Source organism: Gobius niger, assembly GCF_951799975.1.
Source record: "Gobius niger genome assembly, chromosome: 16".
Lineage (NCBI taxonomy): Eukaryota > Metazoa > Chordata > Actinopteri > Gobiiformes > Gobiidae > Gobius > Gobius niger.
In genome coordinates this window covers 22842572-22864633 of record NC_136867.1, presented here as the reverse complement: position 1 = coordinate 22864633, position 22062 = coordinate 22842572, and the positions used below count along the sequence as shown (strand labels likewise).

Here is a 22062-nt window from a genome sequence, read left to right as displayed (position 1 = left end):
AAGTGTGGCCCTTTGTGACAATTTATATGGTGTTGCGTCTTGTAAGACACTTTTCCCTGAACAAAGCACATTATTTTCTCTCGTTGACAAAGACTTTATACTATGTTGTACGTTTTGAAGATATTTAACTTGAGAATTTGATGTTGAACCAAGAGATCTACAATTTCAGTCAAAGAGCGACAGATAGATAGCTACAGACGGCATTACCGAGGGGTAAAATAGAATCTTTAGAGAAACACAATTTTTCACTGTTTTTAGCCATTTTCTGGTGGAATATGAACTTATTTTTCACACATAAATAAAGTCAAGTCTAAACCGGGCCCATATGGATATTTTCTCACAGCAGGTTGTTCAGCAGAAGTGAAAAAACGGCAGTCGTAGCAAGCGCTAGTTAGCCGTTTGCATTAGCACGATGCTAACATGTAGCATCATGTTAGCATTCTCCGTTATTTATGTATTTATGGGCTGTTGAACCACTTTGCTCCTCTCGATGTCTTTGTATCTTTATTTAGTATAAAACCACATTCATAATTCAGCATTTGTTAAAGTAGTTTTTGAATAATTAGAGAAATTTTAGATTGTTTTGTTTTGTTAAATTGTTTTCCCCCTTAACTGTTTTCAAACATGACCATATATGGACGACTCCAGAGATGCTGTCTGTATCTATAGAGACATTGCGGCTTTTCCCTGTCACTTTGTAACATTGACAACAAAATACATTATAACAGCTGCAGAATCTTGAGCATCATCTGCTCAAAATGCTTAGTATATGAATCAACCGAGCGCATTTTCTCCAGTTTGGCTTTACCCAAATCTAAAAGCTTCTCGACTGGAGCTCACAGCCTATAGGCCAGTGTAACACCTCATTTGAAAGCTAAGCTAACAAGACACAAAAACCCGCCAGAGGAGACATGGATAGTTTTCTCTTGTCCTGATCTGTAGCTGAATTCCACCTCTTTCTGCGCTTTGGTTTTGAAATAAAAATGCGTCTCTTTTCGTTGGGAAATGTTGGCAGTCGCTCTTAAGTTACTGAAGCGGTGAAAGAGCGATTGTGATTGCCCTGTATCTAAATATCAGATGCTCGTCGTCACACGCTCCGCCGGTTCAGCTCACAGATAACACTGGCCTAACTGAGCAGCACTTTCAGTGAGCGGTTATCTCCTCATCCCGCTCTGGTTTACGGGACGACAAATGGAAGAAGAGAGGAAGCAGTAGATAAGACAAGAAAACGCAAATGTAAACTAAATGTGGGATTTTATTTTGTGAATTGTGTCAAAACAAGACTTAACCGAGTGCGGTTTCTCCAGTTCAGCTTTACCCAAATCCTTAAGGTCACAGCCTATAGGTGAGAGTAACGCCTCATTTCAAACATAAGACCTACAAAACTGATCTAAATGGATAGTTTTCCTTGCGTTGACGTCACTTTTTTCCCCCTCATCCCCTTTTTTGTTGGGTTTTCGTCACGTCTTTGTTGCACTTTTATTGTGTTTTCATTGTTTTCATCTTGTTTTTCTCACTATTTGAAAATGTGCTTGGGTTCAGGCTAAAACTGAACTAAGTGAGGAATATTATGACATGTTTTTGATGCTCTTCGGCACATTTTCGTCACTTTTTCATCACGTTTTTGTCACTTTTTCGTGACTTTTTTTCACTTATTCGTCGCGTATTTGTCTCTCTTTCGTCAGGTTCTTGTCACTTTTTTATCACTCTTTAACTACATTTTGTCACATATTTTTGTTACTATTTCGTCGCAATTTTCCACGTTTTTGTCTCTCCTTTTTTGCATTTTTATCCGTGCTTTCATCGTTTCAAATTTCCCTACGGGGACCATAAAGTAAACAAACAAACCTTCGAGCTAAACTATTTAGAACATGCTCTAAAGCTTGATCGAAAGATGGCGTCGCATCTGCTGCTGTCATGTTGGACCTGTAAATAAACTTTTTTTTATATCTGTAAACAAACTCGAATAGCTCGTTAGCGTCTTGTCGTCCCTCCTCGTTCTGTGATTGGTCCCCAAATCCAATGAAGATTTTAGCCATGGTCTCCAGACCCTTTGTGCAGTTCCAAATGATTTGAGCGCACACAACAGCCAGGTCCACCTTTATGTACCCACAGGCCCCAGGGCTAAAACAGAATTGTAGGCCCCAACCCTCCCTCAGCTCAAACCCTAACGCTAACCTATAACCCTAACCCCCACAAAAACCCTAACCCTGCTCCTCCAACATGTATCCCTCTGGGCCCCCCCCCCCCTGAATTCTGATAGGCCCTTGACTATGGTAGGCCCCTGAGCTCCAGCCCCTGCTTGCCCATTGGTTAAGGTGGCTCTGACAGCAGCATGGGTATTCCCAGGCTAGATGAAAACAAAGCTAAAAACTGAACTTTTGAACATGTTTAGGCAGTCATATGGTTTGTTTTGGTTGTGTTGGCAAAAAGACCGGCACAAACCTTCTCCTCTGAACTAAACCAGGGCTAAAATCCTCTACATGACGCTTAGATCCGCGGTGACCCTTGAAACAATGACAGGTCGGCTAATGCATAAATACTCTGGTCAACCACAAGATGACAGAGCGAAGCTTTTGAGGTTCTGCTGTGGATTATTTGCAAAGCCGTAACAAAGAAACCACAAGCCCTTCTACAAGCTCGAGTGTTTTCATATAAAACACGCGAACAAGCCGAACAATGTCCCGCCAAATTGCCTGATGCTCGAATAATGTTTTTGTTGGAATTTGACCAAACTCCGGGTTAATTCATGATCCGCGCTTACGCACAAGTCAGAGGAGAGATTTGCATTTTATGATTCATATTATTGAGTTTGTGGCGCTGTGGAGTTGGTCTTGTCGATGATACAGTAAAATTATTTTAACCATGTTACAACATTGTTCCCTGATCACAAATGAAGCTGGAGTAGTTTTTCACTTCATTCACGCCGGTTTGAGTAGTTATGTCCATAGATATATATATAAAGGCAAGATGTCTCATACGCGCTGATGGCCAATGGAGGGCGACGTCTGCATACGGCGGCCATCTTGCCACAGGGAGCTCGCTCACTCAAAACATTGTGTCTTATGGTGCATGCACTTTTAAATGTAAACAGCTCAAATAAGCAGCTCAATCAATCAATCAATCAATCAATCAATCAATCAATCAATCAATCAATCAATCAATCAATCAATCAATCAATCAATCAATCAATCAATCAATCAATCAATCAATCAATCAATCAATCAATCAATCAATCAATCAATCAATCAAATAACCACAACTTGCTCAATTTTCTACCGATTTTCAGACGGTTTGGTTTGTTATAAACCTCAGAGAAGATCTTTATTTCAACATATTCCAGCATATCAGAATTATAGCCATGTTAATAACATTTGTAAGAAACCAAACTTATTTGAGCTCACCAGAAAGCTTCCCTGTGGCAAGATGGCCGCCCGTTATGCCGGAAGTGACTCTGCCTTAAGACATCTAGCCTTTATATATACTGTAGCTATGGTTATGTCCACTTTGGCTGCTTCTTCGTCTACTGCAGAAGCACTCCGATCTGTACTTCCTGGATTTCAGCATGTAAATAGTCAGTAAAGCAAAACAAAACAAGTGGCACGGCAAGTTTGTCTGTAGAGCAAAATTCATACACAAGGTCATTCAAAGTACAAGAAGGCATATGAAGTCAATCCATCAATGTAATCACTAACCTCTTATCTCCCACTTTAACCAGTTCGGCTTTACCCAAATTTAAAAGCCCCTCGACTGGAGAGCAACAGGGTAAGGCCTCATGTGAAAGATAAGACCTACAAAACTGAGCCTAACTTTTTGTTGTGTTGTCGCCGCGATTTAGTCAGTTTTTGTTGCATTTTCAACTTTTTTCTCGTTGCTTTTTCATCACGTGTCTGTCAGCTTTTTGTCACTTTCTTGTTGCATTGTTGTTGCTTTTCTGGCATGTTTTTGTCGCTCTTTTGTTGCGTTTTTCTCACGTTTTCGTTGGTGATTTGGTGCTTTTTTCAAGAAGCCTTTAGATTTGGATAAAGCCAAACTGGTGAAATGTGCTCAGTTCAGGTGGAGGTTAAGAGGTTAATTCATTAGATTAAAAGAGTGCAGATAAATTACTTACAGTGTCATATGCACGGCTTTCAAAGAACTGTTTTCAACATTGTCAGAGTTGGGGCCTGTCTCACGTCCTCATATAGACTGTAGCTGCATGAAACTGAAACGCAGCCTCACTGTGTGTTTATTATTGACTCTGCACCACCAGGAGACCCGTCCCTGAGACGCCAATGTCTCACTCCCCAGGCTAAAGGAAAGAAGAAAGAAGTTTTCCACATTGTCAAAGCCCACACCATGTCGTTCCCACTGCTGCCTACAGAGGGCGCTCTTGGTCATTTCAAAATCCTGACCAGGCTGTCATTTATTACTGTCCTTTATTTACATAGACATAATGTAACCTTTTATCGGAGCATATTTTCTCCCATTTGGCTTAGCCCAAATCTAAAAAGCTTCTTGAACAAAGTGTCAAAATAGTGACGAAAAACACGACAAAAAGGTGTAAAAAAGAAAGCAACAAGAGACAAAAACATGATATGTTTTTTAGGTCTTAGCTTCCAAATGAGGCGTTGCCCTGGCTCCAGTCATGCAGCTTTTAGGCCCTGTCCATACGAAGTCAAGCTGAGGACCAAACGCAAAGATATTTGATCAATCCAGTGCATCGTCCATACGAGCCCAGCGTTTTGGGGGTCTGTAAACAAACATTTTCCAAACTAGGTCACAGAGTGGAAAGATCTCAAAACGCCGTTTATGTGGCTCCCTCTGCAACTTTTACTACAACGATGCCATCACAGCTCCAGAGTGGTGTCTGTTATCCATGATCTACTGACCTTAGTGAGTTTTACTCATGGATCTATGATGGTTTTACTCCGCTCCTCTTTGCTCCACTGCAGTCCACAATCCACAGGTGACAAGTAGAAAAACACTGCCGAGTCAGTCTGTGTTTTTGGACTGACAGTAAAAGTCTGGTCTGAAGAATAAACTCGCCTCCTCGTCTCTTCTGTAGATCATAAATCCTTGAATCAGTTTAATTTTTACTGTTTACATTCCACATAAGTTTACTGCACATGCGCCCTCTACATCTTGTTCTATTATCTGTGTCACAGGGCTTCACACAGGTCTGGAAGATGAATTGCGCCGTTTTCACAGACCTGAGTCGACCCATGTGGACGCACACATTTACTGGGCTGGCTTCGTGCTTACAAAGAAAGTCTTCGTGTGGATATAGCCTTGGAATTGGTAAAGCCAAGTTGGAGAAAATGCACTCAGTTAAGGCGGGGGTTAAGAGGTGAAATGCTAAAACACAGGATATGCAGGTTTACTATGACAGTGATGCTCCATTCGACTGATGTCCCTGAGATTATGAACAGCCTTTCCTTCCTGGCTGCTAGAGAGAGAAACATCTGAACTCGAAATCTACAACAACAACAAAAAACTCACCGCATTCATTGATAAAATGCTTGTCTATGTGGAGACCTTTGTGAACAAAGCTAAGCCTGTGAATTGTGTGAATATTCTGAAAGCTATGGCCTTTTTGAAGAGAAGTAGTATGATGAATAGGCTCGATACATCACAACGCCTGCTTTATACGACACTTTATATGTCTTTCTCTTTCTGTGGCCTTGCTATGTTTTACTAAGTCAAAAGTGGCCGGTTCGAGTTGCTCACTGAAGCCTTGAAATCTTGGTTTTGCAAAGCGAACGTGGCTTTTTACACACAAACAGACACTTCGCTTATCCAAACTGTGGCATGGGAAAGGGCTATGTACATATATTTATAGAGGGGGGGCGGCCGGGGCATTCATTTAGGGGCAATTCACTCGGGGCAGGCTGGAGGAGGGACGGCCTGCGTTAACCAAATAATCGAGATGGACAGTCCTCTCTTTCAGGGCGTCCCGAGGGAGGCCGGCAAGAAGCCGATGCCACATTTTGCGGAGGGCGTCAAATTCTTCGGCCAGTTCGGATTTAAGTCCCGCACGGCACTGCAAGAAGGAAGACGCATGAGTTAGATGGTTGTTGAAATGACAACTAGTTATAGACAGAGTTGTTAAGATCAGACAAGTTGACAAAATAAGTAAGAGCAGAAAAGTGTTTGTAAAAATACTATTACTGTTGTTTTAGTGTTTCTGATCAGAATGACTTTACTGCAGCTTATAGATTTTAAACTTTACCAAGAACTTAGAGGAGAAATATATACATTTAAAACCACAATTCAGTATTATCCATTTGAAAAAGGATGGGATGTAAAACATGTACTATATACCGTATATTATGTATTTTCAGACTTAAAAAGTCTATTTATTTTATTACTAGTTTATGAATGCACCTTCACTGACAGTAAAACACTCTGATTCGAACTAACTAACCAACCAACCATCCACCCAACCAACTGCCCAGCTGACCAACCAACTAACTAACCAATTGCCCAATTAACCAACTAACTAATCAACAAACAAATCATCCAACAAATGGACCAACCAACTAACTGACCGACCGACTAACTAATAACCCAACCAACTAACCAACCAACTAAATAACCAATCGCCCAACTAACTCACTAACTAACTACAACCAACGCCCAACTAACTCACTAACTAACTACAACCAACGCCCAATTAACTCACTAACTAACTACAGTGGAAAAAAAGTATTGGTCAGTTTCCCCTAGACTTTCTATTGGATTTTGGCGAAATACCCCCCACCAACTAACTAGCTAACTAACCGACTAACTAACTAATTGACTGGCTGACTGACCAACTAACTAACCAACAGCCTAACTAACTGACTAACTAACCATCCGCCTAACCAACTGCCCAACCAATGAACCAACCAACTCACCAGTGTTAATTTCGTCGACTAAAACATTTAGTCTTAATTTTAGTCAAAGTGATATTTTTGACGACTAAAATTGTACTAAAACTAAATTAAAAGTTTTTCATGAGACTAAAACTATGACTAAAATGTCCAGATATTTTAGTCGACTAAAATAAGACTAAATAAAAATGACTGAATGAGACTAAAATCATCCAAACTTCTATTGACGGTCTGAAAAAGCCTCAGATTATGTAAATTCTCTGCCAAAGGAGCAGCTCTGAGCTTTGTTCATGTGGAGCAGCTCCATGAAGCAGAGGAACAAGATTAAATAGGATTATAGTATATATAAATTTAGTCATTAAAATATGTTGTCAAAATTAACACTGCAACTCACCAACCAACTAACTAACCATCCGCCCAGCCAACGAGCCAACCAACCAACCAACCAACCAACCAACCAACCAACCAACCCACTAACCAACCAACTATCTAACACATGTGAACAATGACTTTATAAGTAGCTGTGGTAATCAGGGTATTCTATAGTGTCAGAGTAAACTTCTTTTGGCACCATAGACTGTAAACGTAGCTTTTGTGAAAGAAAAACTGACGACATGCACTTCTGTTATGTCTAAACAGAGCTTTTTCCTCCGGCGTGAACCAGGAAGTCAGAGGCTAAATTAGCGCAGCGTTAGCATTAGCGTAAGCATTAGCGGTTCACCCTGTTCACCCACAACTAAGTCTCGCTGTGAAGTCTGGCTGGGACGAGCTTCTAATTAGCTTCGAAGTAAGATATTATTGTATAAGCTCCGCCCTCGGACAATTACTCCTCTGAAAAAGGGATTCTGAAATGTCTGTGGGACTTTCCAAGTTACATAAAAATATCAAATGGACAAAATGTATGAAATCCGACCTGTGGATTCCCCCACAGTGTAGTTTGTTGTTGACGGGACAGCCTGAAGTGTCACATCAGATTTAAAGGTGTAACTGAATCCAATAATTTATGCATGGATCGTGTGTAGCCGTGAGATTCTTTGTCTCTGTGGGTTTTTAATGAAGCAACACGATCTTCTTCCTCGGCTGCATACATGTGTGACACGCTAATGATCTCTCTCACACCGCACTGGCATGTATTATGGGAGGATTGTACACGGCTCATGCCCCTGTGAATATTCCGACTGTGCGGCAGCGGACACGCAAAACCACCTCGCGGTTCAGAGCCAGGCAAATTATAACTCTGGGAAAAGACACTGACACTCGGTTGGACGCGTAAAGCTGGAAAACAGGAAATGGCCCGATGTTAAGTAAACACAGTGTGGTCACGAGGAGGCAGCGTGGTGGCACAGTGGTTGGCCTCACAGCGAGGAGGTGCCAAGTTTGATTCCCAACTTTCTGTGTGGAGTTTGCATGTTCCCCTGGTGACTGAGTGAGATCCTGGCCAGGTTTTACATGTAGCATTGAAAGATGGGTCAAGTTTTTTTTTGAGAACTTGAACTATGCCTTATCAAAGGGATGTTTTGCCTTTTGTTTTTGCATGTGTGGCATTACCAATTTTATTGATAAATATAGGCAAGTGGATTTAATATTTAATTTCATTGAAAATGAAATTTCATTTCATAATTTCATTCCAAACAATGAAGGCTGTTTAAAGAAATAACTTTAGAGACAAACAACTACAGTAACTTATTACACTCACTGCTTTCTTGCTCTCATTCCTTCTCTTTATCCTCCTTTTCTTTAGTTTTTGCTGCCAGAAGCAGAAATCTCCACATTTTGTTGGAGCTGTGTCTGATTACTCCCAAACACGTTGCGCTCTCTCTCTCTCTCTCTCTCTCTCTCTTTCTCTCTCTCTCCTGGGCGAGTTGAGCTCAAGGGGCCCTTTCAGGGAATATACGTTGCACCTTGTGACTGCTGCTGCAGTGACTATATTCTCTTGGTCGTTTCTGTCAAATCTGTTGTCCCACTGGGGGCCCCTGCTGGCTTGAGGGTCTACGCCACCGCTCATCTTGCCACACATGCAAAAGATTGAAGGAAGATCAAAGGGAAAAATTTCACTCTGTAAATAAGATACAAGCCAATGTAGCTACTTTGCTTTGCTACAAGTTGCCATGTAGTTGCCTAAAACATAACAAAAGCAACAAAATAGCAGCAGTAATGCATTATACTGCATGTCTGTGTGCATATACTCCTAGTGCCCCGTGATAGAGCTCTGAGGGGCCACAAGAAGCCACTGTGATTGAATGGCATTATGCAGTGTTTGCGTCACTGAATTATCAATGCAATTGACAAAAAAACTGCCTTAAATTCAATGAGAGCGATGAGGAGGAAGAGATAAATGTGTGCCAATGCAGCCAGTGATCCGACACATGCATGTACTGTTGTACAAAACGTAATGAATGAATCCTCAAACATAAGTTCAGATGCCCTGACAACACTTTTTTTTATAATGTATTATAATGTACAAATAAACTATTAATGGCAAAATGGCTTGTAGCAGCCCTGATCCATCTCTATGTGAGTGAAAACATTGGTGTTCTTCACCCTTTTAGCCAGTGCATATTGAACTTGATCATATAATACTGACTATATATTGAAAGTCCAAGCATTTGGCCCCTGGGTTTGCCCACCTTTACAATGTCCTCTTCCAAATGCTTCATTGTGAATACACATACGCAGCATTGTCAGTGTCGGTCTGATCATTAGGAGCTGTTTTGGTATAAACCATGCATGCCCTCCCTGGGTAAACATCCTCTCTGGAAATTGAACCCTCACATTTCTGGCCATCACTAACCCACTTTGCCACCATACCAGCTCACATGGCTCAGCGCTGTCCCCTGCATTCACACACGCACTAATGACCACATGTGCTCTGGGATTCTCTCAGACACCGGACCCGGTTATAGCCCGCACGTGATGACAGCATGTCTGAGAAACAATCGTGACTCAAGACGCCTCACCGGTTTAAATTTAGACCAGGCCCATTCAGGTCTTTGAAATATAAACGTGTGGATCCGTAATGAGCCTGAGGTATCTCTAATGATGTGAGTCAAATGATTTTATTTGCTACTCAAGACGACCACCTGTGCTCTGAATATTAGGCAGATCATGTTTAAAGGTGCTGGATCGTGCTTTAATCAGGCTTTAACAATGACTTTATAAACCTATAACATGAACTGTAAAGGCTGAAAAATAAAATATACTATTTTGTGGCCGTGTTGCACCTGATAAACATTTAAAGTTGTGTGTATTGCAGTTTTAGTCCCACAAATCAAAAACAAAAACTCTGATGCGACTCCACTTTAGCACGTGCAAAAGTAATAGAGGAGTGTCCAGTAATAGATACTGAGGCCAGGGGCTCCAATGGATGGAATTGTCAAAAATGAAAACATTTTATTGATGATCTTGTCATTTAAAACAGTTTGTGCAAGTCAATAATATCAAATAACACTATAAACAACTATAATAAATATTATTTATCCAGACAATGTTTTGACCCTTGAAATCAAAGGCTCCCCTTTTGTTGCATCAATATTAGTGGGAGTCGTGACATAGAAGTTTGGGAACCTCTGACTTAGACTGTTGCTCCAAACAGAATTCAATGAAGCCCTAGATTAACCTTGAATTATCTGCATAATAATCTGCATTCATGATGTGAAAGGTGCTTTAGACGAGTCCTTGATTTTGGTCAAAGCCACATTGTGCAGCATTTCACGAAGTCAACAGAAAAAAGCATTAATCTTATTACGGCTGTTTTTGAAAAGTTTCAACTAAAGCATTAATTCGTGCTGTATTCGGACTCATCTCAGACCTCGGACTTGAACTTTGTCGGGAGTGGGACATCAGCAACTCTGATACAACTATAGAACATTAGGTCTACTCTACACCAATGGCCGCCCGTTGCACTGCTTCATGATCACGACGCCAGGGGGCCGACATTGCTGCAGTACCTCCATATATGGGCGGCAAACAAGCTAGTTTTCCATTAGAAAGCATTGCACTTTAGACACGCTCTAAACACCTGTAAAGCCTGGTTTCTAAATTTTTGTCTAGATATTGCTCCTGTGATAACGCTGGGTTAGTTACAATTAAAGAAACCAGGCTGGTTTTCAAAAGGTACATATTAGAAGTCTCGTATACTAATGAGGACTGTTAGCATTAGAGCTAATGGGGCTAATGGGCCGAGTCTACAGTGAAGATCCCGCCCTTATGCCCTTTTTAGGAACATGCTCCGTCAGAGCTGGGTAGGAGGAGTCTGTAAATCTGCCATAGAGTCTATTATTTATTATGTCTATTATGTCACTAAGTCCATCTTCCAAATGCTTTATTCTAATAACCGGCATTGCCAAAGTGGCCTGTTTAGCTGATCATTGGGAGCACGTTTGGTTTGTTGCCTCCATGTTTGTTCTCTGTGCTCTTGTACCATACTGTAATCTTCCACTATATGGTCAATATTGTTTATTTTCTGAATTACATACTGTATATACCTTTTGTGTCCAAATTTGACTGAACTAGAACTGTCAAAGGAAGACAATTGATGGCGAAAAATTACACGCTTCTTCATCAATCGAGCTGGATTGCCTTTTTTTACGCTTGTAGCCCCGCACTTAACCCTATGAGTGCTTCCATCTGGGCGCTGCCTGCGTGTGAAACAAGAGCAATTTTAGTTATTACTGAAAAAAAGCTAATTCTCTGATCATTTCTGTGGCCGAATGTCGACCCTGTTCTCAGACACTTAGCCGTAATTGCTCACTGTATTTTCTTTACCTTGAGCTGAAAGAGCCGTCCGCTTACTGTAAAACTGAAGCGAACAGTGAGAAACCACGAATCCATGTAGAGAAGGAGCAACAAGCCAAAATCTCCAAGTATTGAATAACATTTTCTTGCCATCTTACCGTCTGCTGTCTGGACGTCTGTTTGGGTGGTCAGGGGGTTTGAAGCCAGCACTTTAAGATGTTCCACAGTTAATTGTAGGGCTGCACGATTCGTATAAAAGAAAACTCCCCTAGACTAACAATAAAACAGTCGAATTTCTAACCTATATGCCCGGTTTGTTTTCTCCCAGGCCTCATCAGAGCGGAGCCTCCAGGAGCTCGTGGAAGAGAACCTTCTCCAGACCCTGCCCTCCTCCCCCTCCTCCCCCCTGTCCCGTCAGCGCTGGTCTCACCCGCGTCTCCAGGGCGTCCTGCCGCAGCCCGAGCCCCACGAGGACCCCGCGCCCTTCGTCCTGGACATAAGGAACTTCCCGGAACTCGCCAACGCAGACATGGGCTCCCAGAACCCCAACATACAGGTACAGTGTGGACAATGAAGCAGCAGGATGCACTCTGTCCCCCCGCCTCTTTACTTCACCCTCCTGTGGGCTCACGACCCATAGAGGGACAATCCAAAAAATTAATCTATATGAGTTTAAATGTCTCAAATTGAGCCTATTAATAGCTTGAGATTTAGTTGGGCATTGACCTACCTGTTCTGAGAAGTTTCTGACTCGTTTCATAACATTTTGTCCAGGTTCTAGCCAATTTGGCGCCCTAGGCAAGATTTACCTGTTTTTCAATCCTCTTGGACACTTTTTGGAAATGGATATGGCTTGTTTTACCTTATTTTACTCCTGGAACAACCACCATAACGTGTTGAAGGGGTTTGAGCGTCTGAATGATCCTGTGGTCGGGGGCTTCGTGCCCCTGGTAGGGTCTCCCAGGGCAAACAGGCCCTAGGTGATGAGTCAGACAAAAATCCGTTCAAAAAACCCTTATGAGAGACCAACAGGCCCGGTTTGAACCATGAGGCCGTCCTTCCGTGGACCCACCACCTGCAGGAGGAGTCATAAGGGGCTGGTGCAATGTGATTTGGACAGCTCCAACAGCTGCCCCCACGACCTGGAAACGGACAAGTGGAAGAAGATGGATGGAAGGATTGTTATGTTTTATTATGATTATCATTGTTATACTATGATAATCTATTCATTAAAAAAAAAAATCAGAACATGTGCATCATGAAACACACACCAGTTCTATAAGAGGAGGAACCTCCACGTCTGAAGTAAATTTAGAAATTTGTTACACACAATGTGACACAGCTCCTCGGGGGTGTAGAAAGACCAAAGAGGGCTCATTTGACAGCTTTGAAAGTCTCTAGTTTCCAACACAAAAGACCCCAAGTCGATGTTGTTGAAGGTGGGAGTATGGGGTTCAAAAATTTGCCGCAGTTCGGTGCCCCCCACAGCATGCCTATGCCTGTACAGTAGGGCCGGCCCTGATCTGGTCTGTATTTCAGGTTGATTTATCTGCCACTTGTCTCACATGTCCTCAAACAAACAAAGGAAAAAAGTCTAAATGAGAGAAAACCACTCAAAACAAGATTCATATTCTCAATTCAAACCCATGATTGATATTTAATTTATGTAGTGGAGCTGCAGGGGTCGGGTGCAAACAGCAAAGAAATAAGAAATATTAATCACGAGTGTTTTAGGCTTTTATTTTCGGGGCGGGACAGACACATCTGTTCAACACAATGGCTCGAGAGGTTTCAGCACGAGCCCGGAAGGTTTGGTGTCATGACGGAGGTGCAGGTGTTGTGGATTAAGGCAGTAATCCCAGGTTCCACTGCGACTTACCCTTTCTCCCCTCTTTTCTCCGTCTCTCTCTGTCCGTGCGTCCCATCTTTCAGCATCTGGTTTGATTCATGGCTGTGGCTTGAGTTACTTTGCGCGGGACCTCAAACAGCGGGGAGCGAGCGTTTGTTCAGGGACCTTCAGGAGAAAAATGGGGGAAGAATAAGAAGAATTTCAAAAGCAGAGCCAGAAGTAAAGAGAGTGAGGACAGAGCGAAGTTTATGAATGATATTTATGGTAATGTGGATATAACAAATTTACATCCTTCGGGACAAAAACATGTTGGCTTAGTATAAGTATATAAGTCTTGTATTGAACTCTCTGTGCTTTGGGCCTTTTGGCGTGGAGTCATTTACCTAACAAGACAAATCTCCTGACTCAAGATCTTAATGTGTCATCTGCAGCAGACAAATCGACTTCCAGGGCTATTGATTGTTGCTGCATTTTTCTGGGTATTATTCAAGTTTTCCAAAGCATTCAAGTCAATGTTACCCCAACAGCATCAGCAACAAAGCCTTTCCTTTCTTTATTGTTATTTAATGTTGTCGTCAAGTTTCTAAATAGATAGTGTGTGTTAAAGTGATCCAAAAAAGAAGCAGATGAGATTTTTAGCTCTCAAACACCAAAAGGCCACAGCGCAAACTCATTTATATTTCAGTTTTGCGCCACTTATAATATTAACAGTTCCCAATAATAAATCAACACGAGAGCACCAGAAAGGAAGCCTCAAACAGTCAAAATACAACACAAAATACTAAAACAATAGAAGTAGAAAAATGAGTACAAAAGCGATAAGTGCTTTATTTATTATTGTATAGTTGTGCAACGAAATTGTGTTCAGGTGTTAGTCATGAGGTTGGTCCCTGTTTCAGAGCGTGGTGTCCTGCACTGGTCGGCTCCACCCAGAGGCGTAGCTTGTCATTAGGCAAGGCAGGGAGCTGCCGGGGGCCCCCAAGCCAGCAGGGTTCCCCAGGGGGCCAACAGATTTGACAGAAATGACCAAGAGAATACAGTCACTGCAGCCGACCAGTGCAGGACACCACGCTCTGAAACAGTGACAAGGAGCAACGACAATTGGCTGTCGCATAAGGCCCATTTCGACAGCACTAGACCAGGTCAGTTCACTGAGACCGGTTCATTTAAGGAGGGGCAGCGCCAACAAGTTTGTGTTTCAAGTGTCTTTAGTGTAAAGTGGTCTGGGTCGTTATGGGACTGGCCGAGGTCATTCATATGCATGAACAATCAACAACCACAGCCTGATATGACTGAGCTTTAGTCCTGCATCAAAACACCTTTGTGCTACATGTGGCCATTAGGAGGGACAGAGAGCTCTAGTGTCTGAACAGTTTTCAAGCACCAGAGGAACAATTATTGAGAAAAAAGAAAAATTACAAAAATGCCCAAAACGAGTAAACCTATTATTTTTAGTTCGACAGTGAATTATAAAATAAAAGAGGGATGTCTGAGGCCTCGCTCCTCTCATTTGGGCAATAAGAAAGAATGCATGGGAAAACTGTGCAAAATCAAACTTGAAGACTCGAGCAATAGATTACTGACACCGGTCTGAGCGGGTCGTCTCATGATCGGAAGGTCGGGGGTTCAAATCCCACCTCCTGGAAGTGCACACTGTTGTTGTGTCCTTGGGCAAGACACTTCACCCACATTGCCCCCAGTGTCAGTGTACATTGGTGTATGAATGAGAGTATGAATGGGTGAGTGGATCCTTGCTGTAAAGGTGCCTAATCTAGGTGGAAAGGCGCTATATAAGTTGAGACCATTTACCATTTACCATGAGGGAAAATATGCAATTTAGTTGAATGATTTCACATGAAAATCAGATTTGAGTAGAGATGGCAAAAGAATCTTTGAATATGCAAGTGGACTATTGGCCTGACTAATCACAGTGGTGACAGGCCCCCCTCCCCCCAACCGGTCTAGTTTGCAAACCGCTCCAGACCCCATGGCTGTAAACTGTAAAGCTAGAGATAAGTTTGGGATGAGTTTGGACACAACACACATTTTAATTTGGTGGCTTCCTCTTTCATTGTTTGTAATAACAAATCTGTTAAAGGGCCAAGTTTTCAAATTCCAACTTTATTCCACTCTAAAGACCAGAGTTAATTTTGCTTTTCCTGTTTCTTGTTGAAATAGTGGCATGTTTGCTGTTAGATAAAGCCTCAAACAGAAAAACATACAATTTAAACCTGCAGCAGCCAAACGAATACAACAGCTTCATTTCCAAGCTTTGCCATAATGAAAGCTTGTGTTTTACTTCATACATTGAGTAAAATGACGTGGCTTTAATATACTAATAGTCTATGATTCCTCTAAGACACCACGGCCTTTAGAAGGAGACTCGGCCGTTATGAAACGCCAAACCAGCATCATTTACCATTGATCAGATCAGAGGCCACTAAACAAGGAGCTCTTTATAAACAGCTTTAAGACGTAAACATTTGCCGTTGTGTCTGGACTTGTGCGCATTTCTGAGCGTCTAAAAACTGCAGCTATCGCTCCGTCATCTCGTTCATGCCGCTATACTCTGCTCCCGCGGCCCCCAGCGCCTGAACCCAGACACACAATCGCTCTCTTTCATGAGGCCGGTTTCTTCATCTGATTCCTGCGTAAATAAACTTCACCCGACCACATTGTGACGTCACTATTTGACAGAGGAAAAAGCAGGTCTATGAGTCTGTGGATGATACGAGATTTAATTATGTGGGATATGCAAAACGCCACAGAATCTGACGAATAATTGATGTACATTTCAGTAATAGGTCAACATTTTGAGGGCGAACCAAGTGGAGTCAATATCTCCCAAATCACCACCCGCCTTCTTCACTGTGGGGAAAAAAGGGGAAGCCTCATAATAAAAACGACTTTAATCTTTGCTCGTTGGTTTCCTCTCCACAATTTGGCAAAAAAAAATGTGAGCAGACACAGACTGTTCAAACATATACATCAATGTCATTAGCAAATACAGTGCTGTGAAAAAGCATTGGCCTCCCATGAACCTTTCGACATTTTGCCACGCTATGGACCATAAACATAATTATATTTAATTGAAATTTTATGTGAAAGACACACACTAAGTGACACATAATCGTGAAGTGAAATGAAATTTATACATGATTTTGAATTTTTTTTATAAATAAAAAGCTGAAAAGTCTGATGTGCAAATGTACAGGCACCCTTTCCTTTTAGTGCAACCAATGCCTTCAGAAGTTGAATGAAGATTTCTGAATGATCACATGTTGACCCAATGGAAGAGTTTACTGTTTCTAGCAAACAGCACTCAGGACTTCTTTTGGTTTTCTTTAAAAAAAAAATTCTTGTTCTAGCCACTCTGCCATAAGGCCAGATTTGTGCATTTGTTCGACTAATAGTTGTTCCTTGTACAGTTTCCCCCACCTGAGCTGTAGCTCTCTGCAGTTCATCCAGGGTCATCATAGGCGTCTTGGTAACAGCTCTGGTCAGTGCTGTCCTTGTTCGGTCAGTAAGTTGAGGAGGACGGCCGGGTTTTGGTAGGTTTGCAGTGATGCCAGACTCTTTCCATTCCTGGATGGTGTATTTGACTGTCCTAAAGCTTTGGAAATCCTTTTATAACCTAACCCAGCTTTATACTTCTCAATAACTTTATCCCGGACCTGTCTGGTGTGTTCTTGGACTTCATGATGCTTCTGCTCCACAATAGTCTCTTATCAGACCTCTGAGACCATCACAGAGCAGCTGTATTTGAACTGGCATTAGATTACACACAGGAAGACTCTGTTTAGTCATTAGGTCAACATGTGATCAGTCAGAAATCTTCATTCAACTTCTGAAGGCAATTGGCTGCACTAAAAGGAAAGGCGGCCTGCACTTTTGCACATCACACTTTTCAGTTTTTTATTCAGATTTTTTTTTTTTCAATCATGTATAAATTATATATATTTATGTTTATGGTCCATAGCAAGGCAAGGCAAGACAACTTTATTTATACCGCGCATTTCGTACACAAGGCAACTTGTGTGATTACATTAACAGAATGTTCAGATGAGAAGCTTGGTCTGTCAAGCCACACAAACCTTTTGGATAAAAACCGTCACAGAGCACGTCATTACACCTAATTGTAATAGAGCATCAACAAATCAATATTTCTGCTTGAATATCTAGAGAAATCCAACTATAACGTTCCCAAAACCCTTGTCCAGCATCACCTTGTTTCATAAATGGGGCATCTTTATGGTCACCTTAAGTTTTGTACACAAATGAAATAATGAACAGTGAGTCATTAGTGAAGCCTTTCAGAGTCTTGTTAATTAAACCCATACTGAGAGGTACAATCAATATGGATGCAAGGAGAAAAGTGTAGTGAACCAAACAACCAGGATCAGGATCTGCCATTACTTGCACTTACATGTGATTAATAATTTGAGCTGTCAGCGTGGCAAAATGTCTAAAAGTTCAAGGGAGGCAAACACTTTTGAGCTGAAAAAGAAAAGCATACTTTTGCACAGCACTGTACTTTCTATGGTCGGATACGCAAAACAAACCCTCATGAAGTTGAACTTGTTCAGTGCGATCATGAGGGCCACAACAGAGATTCCCCCATCACACTGTTTATGCAGATTTAGACTAAAGATGTTTACCTTTTGTATATATAAATGTTTTAGAAAGCAATTTGATTAGAAATTGTCTGACAGTGACACAAAAGACCTTTGCAGGTGCTCGTTCATTGCCTATATTTTTGGCGACAAAATTTGAATGAATCGAGCCCGGTTTACACTTATGGGTTTATTCTGTTGACATACCTGTATATTAGTTGACTTTTTCAGAGTTGATTTTGGATAAATTGTTAAAATAAACTGTATTAGTGGAAAAATCTGGGAAAATATCACCTTTTCTGTTAAAAGAACTCAATAAATCAGGCTATGAGAATAATCCCACTGAAAAAACTTCAAAATATTGTGAAGTACAAGACTGGAAAATTCTCAGCCCGCAGGTGCTTCGTACGTGGAGGTCATGTCGCCACAATGTGAGAAAAATGCATTTCATCGTCTGCACTGTTAGTCCGGCGTGTACCTTCGGCCTCTGAGCATTTGGCCTGCATGTGTGAAAGTTAGTTATCATCATCATCATCATCCTCATGCGCCGCTTTGATGTTAGACCCCATTGGTTTTTATGCTGCTCTTGGACTCATTGTTTTTTGGCAGTTGTGTGTAAATGCATTTATGGGGTAATTTATAACTTTGCGTGACTTCAGAAGAGTTCTATATAATTGTGTTTGATGATGAGGACAAGGCTGATAAGATTATAATGATCTCACGAATTACAGCAACCGTCCGGGGTGAGCTCTTTCTGGCCCTGAGCCCAAACAAACAAAAAGTTACTTTTTTTCCTTGACTATTGTTTACTCACCTGTCGCACTTGGCAGCTCCTATACCACCACATTACACTGCAGTCAAATCAACATCGACATCTGAATGGGAGCATTTTGTGAACTACAAAGTCTGAGTTGGGATTTTCAAGAAGTATTTAGATTTAGGTGAAGCCAGACTGGAGAAAATGTGCTCGGTTCAGGTGCGGGTTAAGAGGTTAATCAAATTTTAGCTTTGTTCTCTTTCTCAAAAAACAAACTTTAGTCATTTTGAGTGATCCTATTCACTGCGACCTGTATATCCTGGATTTTATTGGAACACGACCCTGTTCTGGGCAGTCCTGCACTCTCTAAATGTGTTCATCATGGCACCATTAGCTGAAAGTGAAAGCTTGTTTTCACTGTTCTATGAGGTTATTCCCACTATTGTCTGCAGAGGACGCAAATTTGAAAGTAAAACAAAAAACAGTTCTTTTATGCTTAATGTGATGATGAACATAATTTTAGAACCATTTGACCGAGCACGTTTTCTGCAGTTTTACCCAAATCTAAACGCTTCATGAAAAAGTGTCAAAATACGAGATGAAAATGAGAATGAAAATACTACAAAAAAGTGACAAAAATGCAACAAAAAAGTGACAAAAATACAACAAGAAAGTGACAAAAAAGCCACAAAAATACAACAACACATGACAAAAAAGCCACAAAAAAGTACCAAAAAAGTAGTAATAATGTACCAAAAAAGTAACAAAAATACAACAAAAAAGTCACAAAAAAAGTAACGCCAACGCGGCAACAATGTGAGGAAAAAGATCAGTTTAGATCTGTTTTGTAGGCCTTAGCTTTCAAATGAGTCAATAAACTTTTAGATTTGGGTAAAGCCGAACTGGATGAAATACGCTCGGTTAAACCGGGGGTTAAGAGGTTAAAAGATTAGCAACGTGCTAATTCTTTCTCCCTTATAGTCCATTAATCCTCTTTGATATTTAAATGCGCCGTAACTCTTCCCTTGCTCCGTCAGGTGACCATTGAGGTGGTGGACGACACGCAGCCGCAGACGGAGGTGGAGATGGATTTAGCCAAAGAGGGCCAGAGGAACGACTGGTCCGTCTCGTCCTCGGAGTGGGCCAGCAGCCACAGGAAGCTGTTCTGGCCCCTGTTTTGGGAGTACCCGGAGCGGCTGGAGAACGGGCTGCAGGAGGGTGACAGTCCGGAGGAGCGGGACCTCAGCTACGACCCGGAGGAGCCCGTTCTGAGCGGGGTCGGAGGAGACTGGGGCAGCAACTGGAGCAAAGAGTGGAGAGACAACTACGGTGAGAGCTGTTTATTGACTGGATTTTGTTTTAGCGTGACTTTATTACTGTATCGAAGGAAATTATGATGCAGCAGGTATCCAAACATGATACAGTGAAACCATGTTATGTAAAAAAAAGATCATACAGTCACAGCCATCATAACTGAGAGCCAATAAGCATCAAATCAGACAAAGCTTGAGGTGCTGAAGTGTTCTTGCTGAGCGACATAAGATAATTTATCTTAGCAACAGCCTCTGGAATAAAAGAAGCCCTGGCCCGATGGGTTCCCGCCCGGGGCATTCTCGGCCGGCGTCCAGAGGAGAGTAAGTTACGGGGAGACCACAGGCTGTACGTGTCGGCGGAAAGTCCTCCAGAACCATCACACTGAACACGGGGGCTCCCCAAGGCTGTGTGCTGAGCCCCCTCCTGTTCACTCTGCGCTCCAAAGTACGACTCAAACCTCTTCATCAAGTTTGCAGACGACACAACAGAGGTGGGCTTCATCAGCAACAGAGACGAGTCAAACTACAGGAGTGAGGTGAGCAGTCTGGTCATGTGGTGCACACAGAACAATGTCTTTAAATGTGGAGAAGACAAAAGAGATTGTTGTGGACTTTCGAAGAGTGCGGGTCCAGCATGCTCCTCTAACAATCAACGGTGCTGCAGTGGAGAGGGTGACCAGCACTAAGTTCCTGGGTGTGCACATCACAGAGAAGCTCTCCTAGACCATGCACACTACATCACTGGTCAAGAAAAGTAATCAGCGTCTTTACTTTCTACGCAAGTTAAGAAGAGCCAGAGTCCCAGCCTCCGTTATGAGCGACTTCTACAGAGGGACTATAGAGAGCATCCTGACCAGCTCCATCACTGTGTGGTTCTTCTACAGAGGGACTATAGAGAGCATCCTGACCAGCTCCATCACTGTGTGGCACAGCGCCAGCCCTGCCTCCTGCCAAAGGGCCTCCAGCGCATCGTGAGAGCAGCGGAGAAGATCTGTGGAGCCCCTCTCCCCTCTATTAAGGACATGTGCTCCACCCGTCTCACCCGCAAAGCCGTCAGAATCCCCTCACACCCATCACACAGTCTCTTCAAGGTTATGCCGTCAGGGAGGAGACTGTGGAATCTACCAGTTCCAGTCGACTGAGGAACAGTTTCATACACAAGGCCATCGGAAGCTGAACTCCCTTCCCTCTCTCCCACACCCAAAATCCTGAATCTTGAATAAAGAGCATTTGGTACAGACACTTCATTATCTGTTGGGCTTTACGTACAACAATTCGAATATACAAGGTCATGTAGCAGAGACTGCTGTGCACCAATGATTTTACCTACTACTACTACTACTTTGACCACTTGAACAATTATTAGGGAAAAAATAAGGCTACTCTTATCACAATAACTTAATAAATTAATTGTTTTACTGTTTTCCTAGCAGTAAATTTACACGATTTTAGAAACAGCCATCGGGTTAAAGAACATTTACACTAAAAGTTGAGCGTCGAAAGCTGTGGAGGTCGACTGTTCAGTAAAAGTGAGATCTTGTACATTATCACTTCGGTATTTAAAGCGTGTATTCAAACGGGTCCATGTTTTCCTTCTGTCATCCCTGTGTTTGAAGTGCGATGATTCTTGTGCCGCCGCTGACACGCTCCATGTTCAGAGCAGCCGCACACATAAACAAACGCACTCCATGGAGACGTGATTTATGAACGGCCCGACTTCCAAGGACCATTACCCAAACATGTCGGACCCGGCTAACAGACACAAACATGCACTTAGCCCACTCCAAACACAGCCACCGGACAGGCCCGAGGAGGAGCGAGTGGAGCGTGAGGCCAGAGGGTAAACCAGGGCTAAAGCAGGACTAAAGCAGGGCTAGACCAGGACTAAAGCAGGGCTGAAGCAGGACTAAAGCAGGAGTAAAGCAGGGCTAAAGCAGGGCTA

The 22062-nt window shown here is 42.3% G+C and overlaps 1 protein-coding gene across 1 annotated transcript in view; it reads left to right on the top strand.

Moving 5' to 3' along the window:
- ism2a (isthmin 2a) overlaps positions 1-22062 on the top strand; it is a 43041-nt gene that overhangs the window by 5754 nt on the left and 15225 nt on the right. Inside the window, exons 2-3 of the mRNA XM_079573527.1 lie at positions 11917-12144; positions 19845-20136. Coding sequence (XP_079429653.1) covers positions 11917-12144; positions 19845-20136 — 520 coding nt within the window. The remainder of the gene's footprint in view (positions 1-11916; positions 12145-19844; positions 20137-22062) is intronic.